General features: G+C 31.8%; 1 protein-coding gene across 1 annotated transcript in view; it reads right to left on the reverse strand.

Moving 5' to 3' along the window:
- Positions 1 to 4,517: 4,517 nt before the first annotated feature.
- Positions 4,518 to 13,700, reverse strand: part of LOC127866708 (uncharacterized) — a 37,928-nt gene continuing 28,745 nt past the window's right edge. The window contains exons 29-47 of the mRNA XM_052407449.1: positions 13,369 to 13,565; positions 13,085 to 13,173; positions 12,392 to 12,461; positions 11,516 to 11,701; positions 10,893 to 11,372; positions 10,614 to 10,757; positions 10,233 to 10,482; positions 9,712 to 9,896; positions 9,252 to 9,521; positions 8,957 to 9,077; positions 7,987 to 8,103; positions 7,608 to 7,637; positions 7,111 to 7,229; positions 6,859 to 6,923; positions 6,518 to 6,675; positions 6,314 to 6,419; positions 6,061 to 6,080; positions 5,626 to 5,857; positions 4,518 to 5,292 (exon numbers count right to left, since the gene is read on the reverse strand). Coding sequence (XP_052263409.1) covers positions 5,199 to 5,292; positions 5,626 to 5,857; positions 6,061 to 6,080; positions 6,314 to 6,419; positions 6,518 to 6,675; positions 6,859 to 6,923; positions 7,111 to 7,229; positions 7,608 to 7,637; positions 7,987 to 8,103; positions 8,957 to 9,077; positions 9,252 to 9,521; positions 9,712 to 9,896; positions 10,233 to 10,482; positions 10,614 to 10,757; positions 10,893 to 11,372; positions 11,516 to 11,701; positions 12,392 to 12,461; positions 13,085 to 13,173; positions 13,369 to 13,565 — 2,933 coding nt within the window. The 3' untranslated portion in view covers positions 4,518 to 5,198. The remainder of the gene's footprint in view (positions 5,293 to 5,625; positions 5,858 to 6,060; positions 6,081 to 6,313; positions 6,420 to 6,517; positions 6,676 to 6,858; positions 6,924 to 7,110; positions 7,230 to 7,607; positions 7,638 to 7,986; positions 8,104 to 8,956; positions 9,078 to 9,251; positions 9,522 to 9,711; positions 9,897 to 10,232; positions 10,483 to 10,613; positions 10,758 to 10,892; positions 11,373 to 11,515; positions 11,702 to 12,391; positions 12,462 to 13,084; positions 13,174 to 13,368; positions 13,566 to 13,700) is intronic.

The raw sequence follows: 13,700 nt of genomic DNA on the forward strand, positions 1-13,700 counted from the left end.
AACGAACAACGCCAATTATATATCCTTCGCCTTTGGCGGGGGATAAGACATATATATGCCATGTTGGTACATATTTTTATATGGAGACCTTTCTCGTTTAGAAAGAAAGCTTTGAAAAAAAATCATCTGTAATTAAAGGGGGAATAATCTGATTGAATACAAAGCAATACTTTGCGAATTTAGAACTTGGTCAATATAAAAAACAGGGCAATACGGATTGAGAACTGGTAAAAATACAAAACTGATCAAGAAATTGGTAAAACTATACAAAACAAGGCTACGCATATGATTGCAACTGATATCATTGATGAAAATATTCGTTCATAGTTTATGTACGAACATTAGGATTTAAGGAAACAATCGTTTTGAGGTACGAGGTAACTGGCGCGTCCAGAAGATATACTTATTATTTTTCGAATAGTCGAGCAGTTTAATGTCTAAAAAACGCTGAGATCCCTAGTAAATTGGTAGAAGATGAAACATGTTTCGAAACAAATGATAAATGCTCGCCAGTGCAAAGTTTAGTTTAACCTAAAATGAGTTTAATACTACATTTGCTTGCTTATGAAATGTAACATTTATTATTGAGCAATAATGTGATTTATTGCATACAAGCTATGTTTTAATCGCTAATTAAAAACGTTTTACTACTATTATTTATATTATACAAAGATAAGGAAATATGTATAATAAATTAGTTTGACACGTATTTTGAAAAAGAATACTTACCACGGTGATGTTTGTTTTTGGGATTCTTTTTAGTCACTTATCTACTGAAGATATCACACGAGGTGCGCAAAGAACTGCGACCAAATAGCCAGTGCTTAAATGCTGGATAGGCATAATATTCAAATACAAACAAGTGCTTTCCCCTTCTAGAGTAATATTTGTCGTTCGTTCCAAACACAGATATAGTTTCAAAGATTATAATTAAAACATATTCTATATTATCATAGCAATATTGTCGGTCACATTCATCTGACATATTTATAATATATTGTCCAGAAAAAAAGATTCGTTTATAAAACGAGAACTAGCACGGGTATTACAGAATATTCTTGATTTTATCAATTTTGTTTAAATTATATTTGCAAAATAAATTCCATTAGGCAATACTTAAAACATGTTTAGAAAATGTAAATATAAATATCTTTCTCGGCCATAGATTACGAATGGTAAGCATATTTAGGGTCAACAGTTGCCATAAACCAACCTTAATGTACAATTGTAAAAGCAGATTATGGTAAATCCATATTAAATTGCTAATAAGGTATGATATTATTTATTTCTTTTAATTCAAAATTCAATATCACTCATTTACAATGATTCTTTTTCGGCCCTTAACACATTGGCGAAAGAAATCATTTCTTGTCATGGCACACCTCATTTACAACTGTCATGTTTATTGTGTTCTATTTTTCTGATATACAACATACTATTACTACTCTTCAGCAGAAAATCCGTTTATCTGTAGACGTTCTTTCCAGGTAGTTAAAGTAATACAATCATAACATTAAGACAACAACAGAACTATCCAAATTATTCATTAATGTCTTAATGTTTTGTGATACTACGATTGCTTATATAACGTATAAAATACATCACTCATTGTATGAGCACAGATTGCCGAGTGATTTAAGCGTTAGCGATTACTCTAGGGTTCAGTGGTTCGAGCCCAGTTGAGGGTACCTTTTTTATTTAATTGTATTCTTGTTTTATTCTTGTTTTTTACTGGAGCTTTTTAAATCCTATGTTTACATTTATCAATATAAAGCATTGAATGACAAACTTCAATGCGTGCCAAATTATCTTAAAAGGTCCCTTAAAGTATCATGAAAAACTTTTACTATTATGATAATAAAATAACACAAACGGTAATGTGGGCAGTTCAAATACGTTTTGTATCACGCTGAAATGACACCTAGAGCGCTTTAAGTATCTAGACAACTTGTGAAATACTTGTTTTTCTTTGACATCTGAATACTTATCTAAAAAAGCATGAACTTCGCACCATACATACTTGAACTCAATAATGCAACTGCCTTTGCAAACATAAACAACAGCTCTTAATTAATATAGCGTAATGTTGTCAATATAAGCGGATGGTAACACGAGGTTTGCCTGCTGCTAATTTGTTATGGTATACGTTTAATATCACCATTTTCTCATGTTTAAACATACGTTCGCACAATTGAACTATTATGTATGTAAACCATGTTATTCTGAATATCAATCCGTAGGTGAGCGATTAGGACTGATCAATGTCAACAATATCGGACCCAATAACTTTCGTCTATAAATGATATACTATATGTTATTTATACTTGTAAACATATTATGGTAGTTGTATATAAAGACGATATTTTTATGAGATTTATGCATTATCTAGCATTCTCAATTGCAGAATGGTTATGGAATATTAATTTGTGCAAACATGGATACCCTTTAATATGAGGCTAGACATCAAAATGCGTGCAGTAAAATAAATACGTTTATTTTTATTATCAATTAGATTTATCAGATACATTTCTACGCTCAAACTTTGTATTTTCCTTCTGCAGTTATTCTTTCAGAAATATTTTTTTTTCAAAATAACTTACGACTAGAGATTAGTTTTTACCTGGTTTTTTGAGGGGATATAACAGCAATTGTTTGCTTAAATTGTCTTTATTTCACTTGTTTCACTTCATGTGCTACTATGAATACATCCATAAGTTATTTATATTCATGTGTACACATATACCAAATAAGTATTGCTGTATCAAAATTTAGGTTAATAAGTGTGAATTTTGTAATGAAATGGTTATTCAAAAACTGTACAAAAAAGATTTAGGGTTGGAAACTTTGAAAATCTGATAATCCTCAATTACTCGGTAATTGTTTCTTTAACTTTGATTTTAGGGACAAAATACCATGGCAATAAAAAAGATGCGAAGAAAGAACAGAAACTTAACTGTCGTATTGCTCGTAACGATAGTTTGATTATACAATCATCCACAAATGTGATTTTCAAATTAATGTTGTAGTCTGTTGTGCTAACTCTTATTAATGGTGATTATTTTCGCAGTCGTTGGCGACCATATTGTTGTGAAACGCCAATTTTGGTTTTGCAGGTAGCAAGTCAGTAAATCGAAATGAAACAAATAAGATTGTCAAAACACCAACAAGCCATGTGTTGTCCTTCCTTTGAATTTGTTGATGATGTTGATTATTCTTATTGGATATACTTATCTGACTTATAACTAGATATTTTGAAAAAGGCAAAGCTTTATTTTTTTCTTTTCTTCTGTTGCTTGTGTGTAAGCGAAACATTAATCCGTGATTTCTATACTAAAACCAATTTATTAATGCTCTCCATCAGTTTTGTTTGATCGTAGTTTTTTTTCTTTTAATGAATAATTAATTTGATTAATTAGACAAAATTACATAAATGTGGTTAACACTGAACTAAACCAGGAATTAAGGTTATTCATGCATATTACAGTATTATTTTATATAGTAAAATATTCTTGCGTCTTTTATCTTATTCCAATTTCTAAAACGTATAGTTTTAGGATCATCTTTGAGTTATTATTTGTCCAAGACGATAAAAACAATAAGATAGTGAACTAAATTCAAACAATAAATTCGTTGACTATAGGGGATTTGTGATTAATTATCACTTGGAATAAAGTATCAACACGTTGAAACACAAATTGTATTTTATCAGTACCTTTTAACCTTTACCCCAACATATTAACTCACCAAACGTAGGCAAGCAACTTAATAAAAAAGGTCAAAATATGTGCACTCACACGAAATCACACAAAACAATACTTAACAAACTATCATAATCTTACATTCATTTCGTCATGCAGGTACTGTTTTGTAACGTATTTAAAGTTTTTGCATGTCTATGTGGTGTGAAATATAGTAGTTTTTGCATGCTTTTTGCTGACGGGGATTGAACAATCATTTTTACCAACAGGTACATGCTAATTTAAGTGAATATGAACGATTTTAATGTGAACAATAACTTATCGTTTACTCTTTGTCCAACACATAATTATTTTCGAGAAAAGCAATAAGTTTACTAGCTATATGTTAATATTATAATATATCAACATTTGTTAACTTCAATTAAATTCATAACAACGAAGGTTTTCCAAACCCTCGCCGATAGTTGTATGCAGAACCAAAATATGTTCTTATGGTTAAGATTTTCCTTAAAGTCTTTTTCACATGAATAAAGTCACGGCTGTTCAATCGATCTTTAGTTGCCATGGTATCAAATTATAACTGCCTTTAGTTTGTTGTACCAACTTCTCAATCTTGTCTTGTGTGATATTCATTAACGTTTTAGCACGATCGTAAATCACTGTTCGTAAAGTTATTGAAAAAATGTACTTAACCTATCACGTAAATATTAGGTTTATACAGTGTTCTCGTTAGTTAAAATGATCGGAACTCGTTTAGGGCTTAGAAGTTGAATACCGAACGATACTTTATTATGAAATAATTAATAACAAAGTCTGATCTAGATTATTTGAAAACACTTTTTATAACACATCACTAAAAACATGTGTATTTATAATGCAACAAATATACGGAAAATGAACAGTAAAGCCAAAAAATAATATGATAAGATATATATTTGTACACAATATTAAAATAAAAATATATGCTTATAACTAGGATATTCCATTAGTAAGTAAGGTTTCCAATATTAAAAAAGGTTTTGCTCTTCCAAAGGGCTGGCTTCGAAGAGTTATATTGGCTGTTAACATAATTTATGAGTTTTTAAGAAAATAATCAAGTGGAATTAAAAACATATCAGTAGACACCATTATGTAATTTAAAAAAAACAGCGATCATAGGGGTAAAATACAAATAAAAATCCTGATTAATTATAGATAAAAATAAAGTTTAAAAAAGTCCTGATTAAATATATATAAAATAGAGTTAAATAAAACAGTTTTATTCAATTAATTTTTCCATATAATTATGTAATATTGCCTGAATTATGTCCTTCATTGTACACGAAATACAATTACATTTTTTATCACATTTAGATCTTATGTTAACCAATTATACACTTCGCATTTACACAGAAGGTTTCGAAGTAATGTTTATCAATATAAATATATAAAGTTTCCGAATATATAAATCTAGGATACTGTAGGCGCAAGGTTTTTTTCATAGTTGTTTTAGGTTTGCTGCTACACGTCCTTGTTAGAAAATCTGTCATTTGGAACACTGCCGCTGTAGCCAGTCAAGCTCCCATACGTGTTCTCATTTTGAACATACCTCCTCCTGAAAACGCAAATTTCGAAGTATACATTTGGTGGTTAATATATTAATTTTATTTTACACACTCGTCATTTGTCTTACCAATCATAAAAAATTCCATCATAACTTCGTCTAGTTCATTGCAGTTGATGATTTTTAAAAAGATAAAGAATATGTACATATATATATATATGCAATGTAAAGGCGTAGAATCAAGTGCTCAGTGTATTTACGATGCTTTGAATGTTTAATTAATATATACTTGAGTCGCTTGGATTATAAACTGAAATACATTTTATTTTCTATAATGAAAACAAAGCACTGAGGGCATAAAAACAATAACTAAAGTTGTAACACCTGTTCTTTGGAGCATCCGGCTTTACAATAGTGTACTCAGATCCTAGCTCGCTGCCAGTTATTTTGGGTCTTGGTATTTTGCAAAGATCAACGCCTTGCAGGTTTGTTGTGTCAATCTTTGTCTTTGAAGACCGCGAATATTTCTTGCAAATTACGCCAACAAGAAGCACAATAACCAGGAATAGAACTGACCCAACAACAGAAGCTACTATTACGGACAATTTAATTCCCTCTGAAAACCGTGTAATACTTGTGTAAGACTAGTTTGAGTATGATTGAAGGAGCATATATAATTTAGCATGGTATTTATAATTTATCTAAAGGTATGTTAATACACATTTGATAGTTTCAGTGCATTACTTTAAGGAACAATTAACCAGCATTAGAACGATAGCAAATACACACAAAATTGAATATTAAAAACTTTTTACTAACCAGAATCAGTCGTCTTTTTTCTGCAACAAAATTCGTGCAATATAGTGGTATGACACATATTGGTACCGTAGTGAATAATGGCAAATTAGTAGAATAGAAGTATTATGGTAAACTATATAACAATTTTCAGTCATGATTCTTTTTGGTACGTTAATACACATAGCATTTGTAAACTTTGGTATGAACAACATATGCCACTACATATACACATTACAAGGAAACTAATAGAAAAGCAGTGTTATTTTGAACTTACACGCAACGAAGGACACCTTCAACAATAATACATTCTTCGTCGTGTCGACACGGGTTAACGCTTGTGAACGCGCGACATTTGGCGTCAATACCGTGGTCAATTGCAACTAGGTAAAAATAATAAACAATAAGACAATGTTGTAACATGTATACATATTTTACGGTAACGTAAGTAATGCATGGGCATTTGTGAGATCAAATATACCTTTATCTTCCCCTAGCGAAACACCAATGATTCGGGCATTCTGACCCATTATGGTGATGTTGGATTGGAATAGTTTAACAACTGCTAGGGTGACGTCGCTTAGAATATGTTCGCGTTGAACAAATATCACACGGTGATCAACAATGAGACTGCCAATCCTGCAGGTATAAACACGTTTATTTTCTTACATTGTGTATGCTTAAACCCAATTCCTTTATCAATATATATATATATATATGTGTGTATATATTTATATATATATATACACTGCAATCTCAATGAACTTTTCAGAACTACAATACACCACTCATGCACATGTGGTTTTTTAATTTCATACGTACTTGATGTCTCTTATTTGCACTTTGTCATGTCGATTGCCCAGTTCATGTTTGTAGAAGCTTGAAAGCTGTTAGTCAAAAATATAAGGTATGAAACTTATAAAAACAAGTGAGGCACAGGTGTTTGTGAGCTATGAATTTGTAAGTAATTGACTAAACACATATTGGATTAATAATTTATCTCTTTTTATATTATAAATATGCAAATCATATACAGGTGATATTATAACAATTACTAGAAAAAGATACAATTACCTCTTCGACCAATTGCGCTTTATACCGCTCGAATGTTAATTCAGAGTTGATATTTATATTTGCCGGGAATTTGTAGTCTAGAGTTATCTCTACAACCAAGCTTCCATGGCCGTCTGAGACTGAACAAATCACAGCAAATACTATTGACCAAAAGTTTAACTAATGACATTTCAGAGGCAACAGCAGTATAAATATCTTATTTTATCACTATGTATATTATTTAAGATAAGACATTTGCCCAACATCCGAAGGATAAATTGTATCCTACCAAACACCATATATATGATTTAAGTTACCTTCCCTACGAGATATAATGCTTCACATTATTGTGTTGCCATCATTCTTAAACTACACTGTCGAACACAATTTAATAAAGTACAAAATAACATATGACCATTGCCATATTGATATTTTTCAAGAACATTTATATATGTTCTCGAGACGAAATGACATCGAATAAAATTCGTTATCAAAAGTATCCTAAAGAATTTCCTTACCCGGAATGTCATCGATAATACTGTCGATTTCTGAAATAAAACGATTGATATATTGATTTTTTTTAACATATTGTTTTAATCGTTTTAATGCCCAGTCCTTAAATCCTTGAATATTTTCGTTTCGTCTGATCATATTACCAACGTTAATACACCTACGATATTTAAACAGTGACAAATAACGTTTTTGATCGTTTGGTTTTATTTCTATTTCTTTAGCGCCAACCGCTTTCGACTTTAATTTATACTAACAAATAAATTGCACATGTAATTCTGAATGAAATAATTCCATTTACCTTTTTTGTATTTATGATCTGATAATTTTCATTATTATTTTTTTTAATACAATATTATTATTTTTAATTGAATAAGCCAATCTTACTTTTGCAGACATCTCCCTCTAGTTTGTAGCCTCTTTTGCAATTGCAATTCGCAACACCGGATATTACCTCGCATACGGAGTTGGATTTTGTCTTACACGCTTCTGGGTTATTACAATCTGTTGACATGATAACTACTTTTTTATGCATTGTTATACTGTAGTAAAATTGATTTATGTAATAAAAAAAGTGTACGTCAACAAACACAAACGCAAAATAAAACAGTTGAATTGCAACAAACTCATATAGTACACAAGACCATACGTCAAGGTTTGTGGAATAACATCATGTTTGTTTAATCCCGAATTTAAGGAAAAAATTTAAAACAATACATCTTTGGGTAATTGTAGCAATCATGATTCAAATATCCCTACATTTTGTGTGTTCCTAGGATAAAAGCAAAAGTTAAACTACTTTTTATAACAGTTTATCCATGTGTGAATTTTAAACTTAATCCATCTACACGTTTATCAGAATATTGATGAACAACGAGTCCTGAATTCCGTTTTGATTACAGAGTTATTAATCTTAGCCACCCCGACAACTATGCATCATATATAATGTTTACGGTTTATATATTTAAAGGTGCCACGAACGTTCTTTTAATAAATAACACCTTGGCGATAAAGAAACAAATGTAGATAGGGTATTGCACAATAAAATATAAATGGATTGAACTTAAGCAATTTACTTCACCTGGAAACCATATTCGTTTGTATGAAGTATGTTCTAGACACATAAAAAGAGCAATATCGGGAAGATGACTTAGAGGAAGATCAGTATATCCATAAACTGATAATATTTATAGAATTTTTAAATTAATACGTTAAAAGGTTTGCAATATATATTCCGGATAAGCGTTCAACATACTAAGAAGGACAACACACTGAGAGACAAGCTAATTAATAAAACACGTAGTTATTGTAAATATTACAGCCTTTATATATAAAAGAAACTAATAAGATCACCGACCCAACGGAAGAACGTATTCAGTCCACGATGTCTTTTCAGTTTCGGGGTCACATATAAACTTTTTTGATACATCTAGGGTACCGTTGATGTAACATTTGTCTTCAATAAAACAGTATTCATCCTGGAAAACAAAACAGTCTTAAAATCAGCTTGCAGAATAATGTCATTAAGTGGAATTAAGTATTCCTACCACAACAAAAGTTAAAATGACATGCATTTTACAACGTAATACAAACACCGTTTCCAATGTATGCATCGACTTGAAATACAATCAAAATGAATTTTCCATTATTACTTTAAGCGTAAATGTTAACTTTGATGCTGTCTCAGAATTAGTATAGTACATCTGGCACTCAGAATTGTAAATGTAACCAGATTCCTGTTGATCGTCGTTGAAATTGTATCCATCATTGCTGATGGAAACACGGAATCCTCGGACGAACGTGTTTGCACTCGATCTACGTTGACGTAATTTGTTTGCAGGACAAATTGCCGTCCCTATTGTTTCGGCTTCTCCAGGTACCAATACTGTTTGATCTTCGCTGACACTTCCATTAATGTCAACCTACGTCAATGTAAACTTAATGAGAACAAGCGTAAAATATAACATAATACAATATAAATAGATAATCCAACGCCCTGCATTTTACCGAATTTGTCATGTGTTTACAAAAACAACACGATAGCAATCACAAAAATAGAGTAAATGAATATTTCTTTATAAATAACACTCATAAAACAATTTACAAACTCACAGTGAACCATTTCAATCTGCATGTCAAGTTCGAAGATGAAAATTCACCGCCATTGACAACAATATCAGAGCAGTCTGTTTTATTCGTATCACAGAGACCGTCATTCATTAACGCAATCTTCGGTGGCTTGGTCAAATTCATTGAACAATCTATGGCGCCATAGTCCCGTTCACACGTACACGTACCTACCAACAATGAGCTATTTAAAATTCTTGCCAAAATAGTGATTAAAGTGTGCCTTGGTATAAACATATTTATATTTAAAAGAATAATTATTAAAAAAGTACACACACATACATTTAAGTGTTGGAACGATAACTGTGCTAGAAGCTCGTTCATTTCATCTGTAATTTCTTTTAAGAACACATGTCTAATTTTTGCTATGTTACACATTATATTTAATAAGACATGGTTTAACAGTTATAAAGCAGTACATATTTTTATCAGACATGATTTAACTATACGGGACATAATTATTTGAAAAGTAGATAAATAAATAACTCAACGCTAAAAATATTTACCGTTAATGCATTGTCCGCGACCATTACAGTCATTGATGCAAAACGTTTTCTCAATTTTCTGACCAATCTGTAGTAAGAATTGGAGTTTTTCGAGTTCCTCTTTAGTCGTACCGTTATTGTCGGCTGTGTGATTTCCCTCCGCTTTTTCAATCAAATGCCTAATAACAGTACTGTTACGATGAATTTCATTTTGGCAGGTTTCGAGCATAGACTGCCTTGACATGGACAACCATTCGGTGGAGTTAGCAAGCTGTAAAAGAAAAGGAGTTTACTTAATCAGGATACATGCTCTAGTATAAATTGTATTATTCACCGTTTTATGATAATATACTGCATTTACAATAAGTGAAGCAGGAAATACATAGAGTGTATCTGAATTACCATTATATCCAATGCACAGTTATCTATGGATACGTCTGTGTGGGTGTTTGGAATATTTTTACAAAGGGTTTGTATCGTATCCAATTCGGTTTCACAATGACGCCTGGCATATTCAACAGTCCAAGTTTTGGTGCTCCTCTTAGTCTGTAAATCGTTAAAATATTTAAGTTTTGTGTATACAAGTACTTGATTTTTAAGTTAAAGACTGTTTAGCACTGGACGAGTTCATTGACCCATACATTAATTATCAGTAATTGTTAATTTGATTAAGAAACTTACTACAGATTTGTTGCTGCTGCGCTGGTGTGTCACTGGTATTCGCATACGTCTTGGTTTAACATGTTCACTTACTGAACGAACGGGTCGACTATTTGTAACTTCATTGCAACTGCGATAACCTGTTAAAGTACCTCGTGTACATCCAGTTAAACTCCTGTCACATGTATAATCATTGTTTCCAATATTGTTCTTCTTGCAGCTGCAAGTTGGAAACACCCAAGGTTCAAGATCCTTATGGTACATATCGCTAGCGAACAGGGATGCATTTAGCTTGACCTTCCACATATTAATAAAAGCGTCTTGATACTCAAAATCATCTGATTGATCATTGTTTAGACTTCCACATAACCCTGTACTGTTACCGTTGGTATCTTTGTTTGAAGGGTTCACAGAAATGTCCAATACCCTTCCTCCGGCTTGTCCCATGAACGGAGCGCTATCTATGCGGGTCCGGATCGCAGTGCCATATGGTAGATATATCTTCAATTAATATGAATATCGTTAAACAGTTGCCTATAACAAATCGCGGATAGTGTGCAATACTGAATAGCATTTACTTTAAAAGTAATAACACTTTTGCTTCAGTTAAAAGTTATTAAATAATCTCTTTAAAACTTGTATACCGTGTATGTATAGTCGTTTTCTTTTTTCACCGTCAATGCTTTATCCCAGCACTGCCTATAGCCAATGTCGATGTATCCGTTACAAACGTTGATGACGTAGACGTCACGTCCGGCCCTTACGGCAACGCCACAGTTACATTTAGCTAGACTGTTACCATCTGTGCAGTTGGCTATTCTATGCTGAACCTGTTTGATTTTTTATTTTAATTGGAAGCATGATTTGTTTAAGTAATGCATACAAATACTAAACACACACCATATGTAAATAACTTTTAATTTTATATTAAGAATAATTTACAGGACATTGAGGATTGATAACATGGTTAAAGTACAAAACAGCGTTGGTCAAAATACAAAACATGGTAATAAGCATTGAGAACTTTGTCAAATACAAAAAAGTTATGCGGATTAAAAGTATTCACGATTTTTTAAAGCATTTTAAGAAAGCAAAAATGGCTAAACATCTTAGGGAAAAATGGGGACTAATTCGCTCGAATAGAAAACTATTTACGCGGATTGAGAACGTGGTTAAAATACAAATAGGGCTATGCGGATTAATCCCTAAAGAAACATCCCGACAGGGCTAAGCGGATCGCAAACTTGGTCAAAATTACAAAAAAGGCCTATGCATATCGACGCAACGTGAGAATTGCATGGTGAGAAATATTCATTCATAATACATGTACGAAAATAAGGAGTTTGTAGTAACGACTATTATCAGATTAGACTTTAACGTTAGTCCGACGCAAAAGGAAGCAAATATAATTATTCTTCAAACAGTCGAACTATATATAATTATATAAACATTCGAACATTTCTAAAAGTGTGTTTGTTTTTATCATAAGGTAAAAATATGCAAACGCGAAAAGTGTATACCTCGATATTTTCATATTTTGTATGTTTATACAAAATGTAATCGCCCTCCTCAGCGTGATGCTCATACGATCTACAATGTTTACAATGTTGAAGATATATGTGTATTTTTCAATTTCATTCAAAACTAAATTATAATAACATTAGTTACCGATAATTTATTACAACAAGCTTGTATTAAATTTCATTTTGATAAGCCAGTGTCAAATAAGACTCTCTTTAAAATAAAACCATCTGGTACCATGACAAGCTCGTGATATATTGCTTGATTATTTTGATCTGAAACGAACTTTCATTTGACGGCACTAACGTGTATGATACAATTCAACACAATGAAAAATAAAATTCCTTATGTATCAAATGCGCAAATAGGTAGTTTTTCGTTTAATGAAATCATCATTAATGGTACATATAAACGCGCTGAATATAACACTTAGAACTTGATGTCGTATTGGTCGTCAAAAAGAAATGATTGTTGTGATTGTTCAACACGTGTTGATAAAATTTCGCAACTAAAAAATAATGATCTAAAAAGAAAGGTCATGCCGGACCATAATGTATTACATTCATCCGTGAATTCGCTCGACAATGATTGCAAACTTTCAGAAACAAATGCAGTATTGAAAAAAGAACAATTCTTAGGCACGTAAATAGATAAAACCAATCTTTTCTTAATAGGTTTGTTTTCATAATTACCTTCCATCAAAAGTGTACATGTGCGGGTCATTTCGTGCACCGCATAATTTTCCTTGCCACTGTCTGTCGGCTTCAGGTAAAATTTCAACCTAAATATACAACACTATAGCATTCAACATGGATGCGTAGTCATCGGTAGGAATTAATCACGGTTAAACACATATATAAAATGTGGTTATCTGTGTTTACTAATACTGTTAAAAAATTGTTAAGTTATTGAATGCATTTAGTCTCAAGCATTTATGGAGATTTAAAATATTGTGTCCCTTAATATATGTATTCACCTCAATTGCTGGCAGTTTATACGGCACATCCAAAAATGCAACGTTTTCATTTTTGTGCATTTGTAAGAAAAGCGTGAACTTTCCGGCAACTCCGTATTGGCCAGTTTCGGCTGCACCAACATCAACTTTTAATATTTTCCCAAACGGTTGCGCCTCGACTGTTTGAGAACATCCGGATGGAAAGTCTCCCTCTACATCTAAATAAAACAAGTTCGGAATAATTAATTCAAAGACATCGTTGAATCAGTAATTATCCAGCTGTTTTAAAGTTTAAAGGAAACAGTGAATCTAATCAGAATATGTAAAGCCTAAATCCGTACATCGTTAACTGA

The sequence above is a fragment of the Dreissena polymorpha genome, chromosome 2 (assembly GCF_020536995.1).
Source record: "Dreissena polymorpha isolate Duluth1 chromosome 2, UMN_Dpol_1.0, whole genome shotgun sequence".
In the NCBI taxonomy this organism is placed as follows: domain Eukaryota; kingdom Metazoa; phylum Mollusca; class Bivalvia; order Myida; family Dreissenidae; genus Dreissena; species Dreissena polymorpha.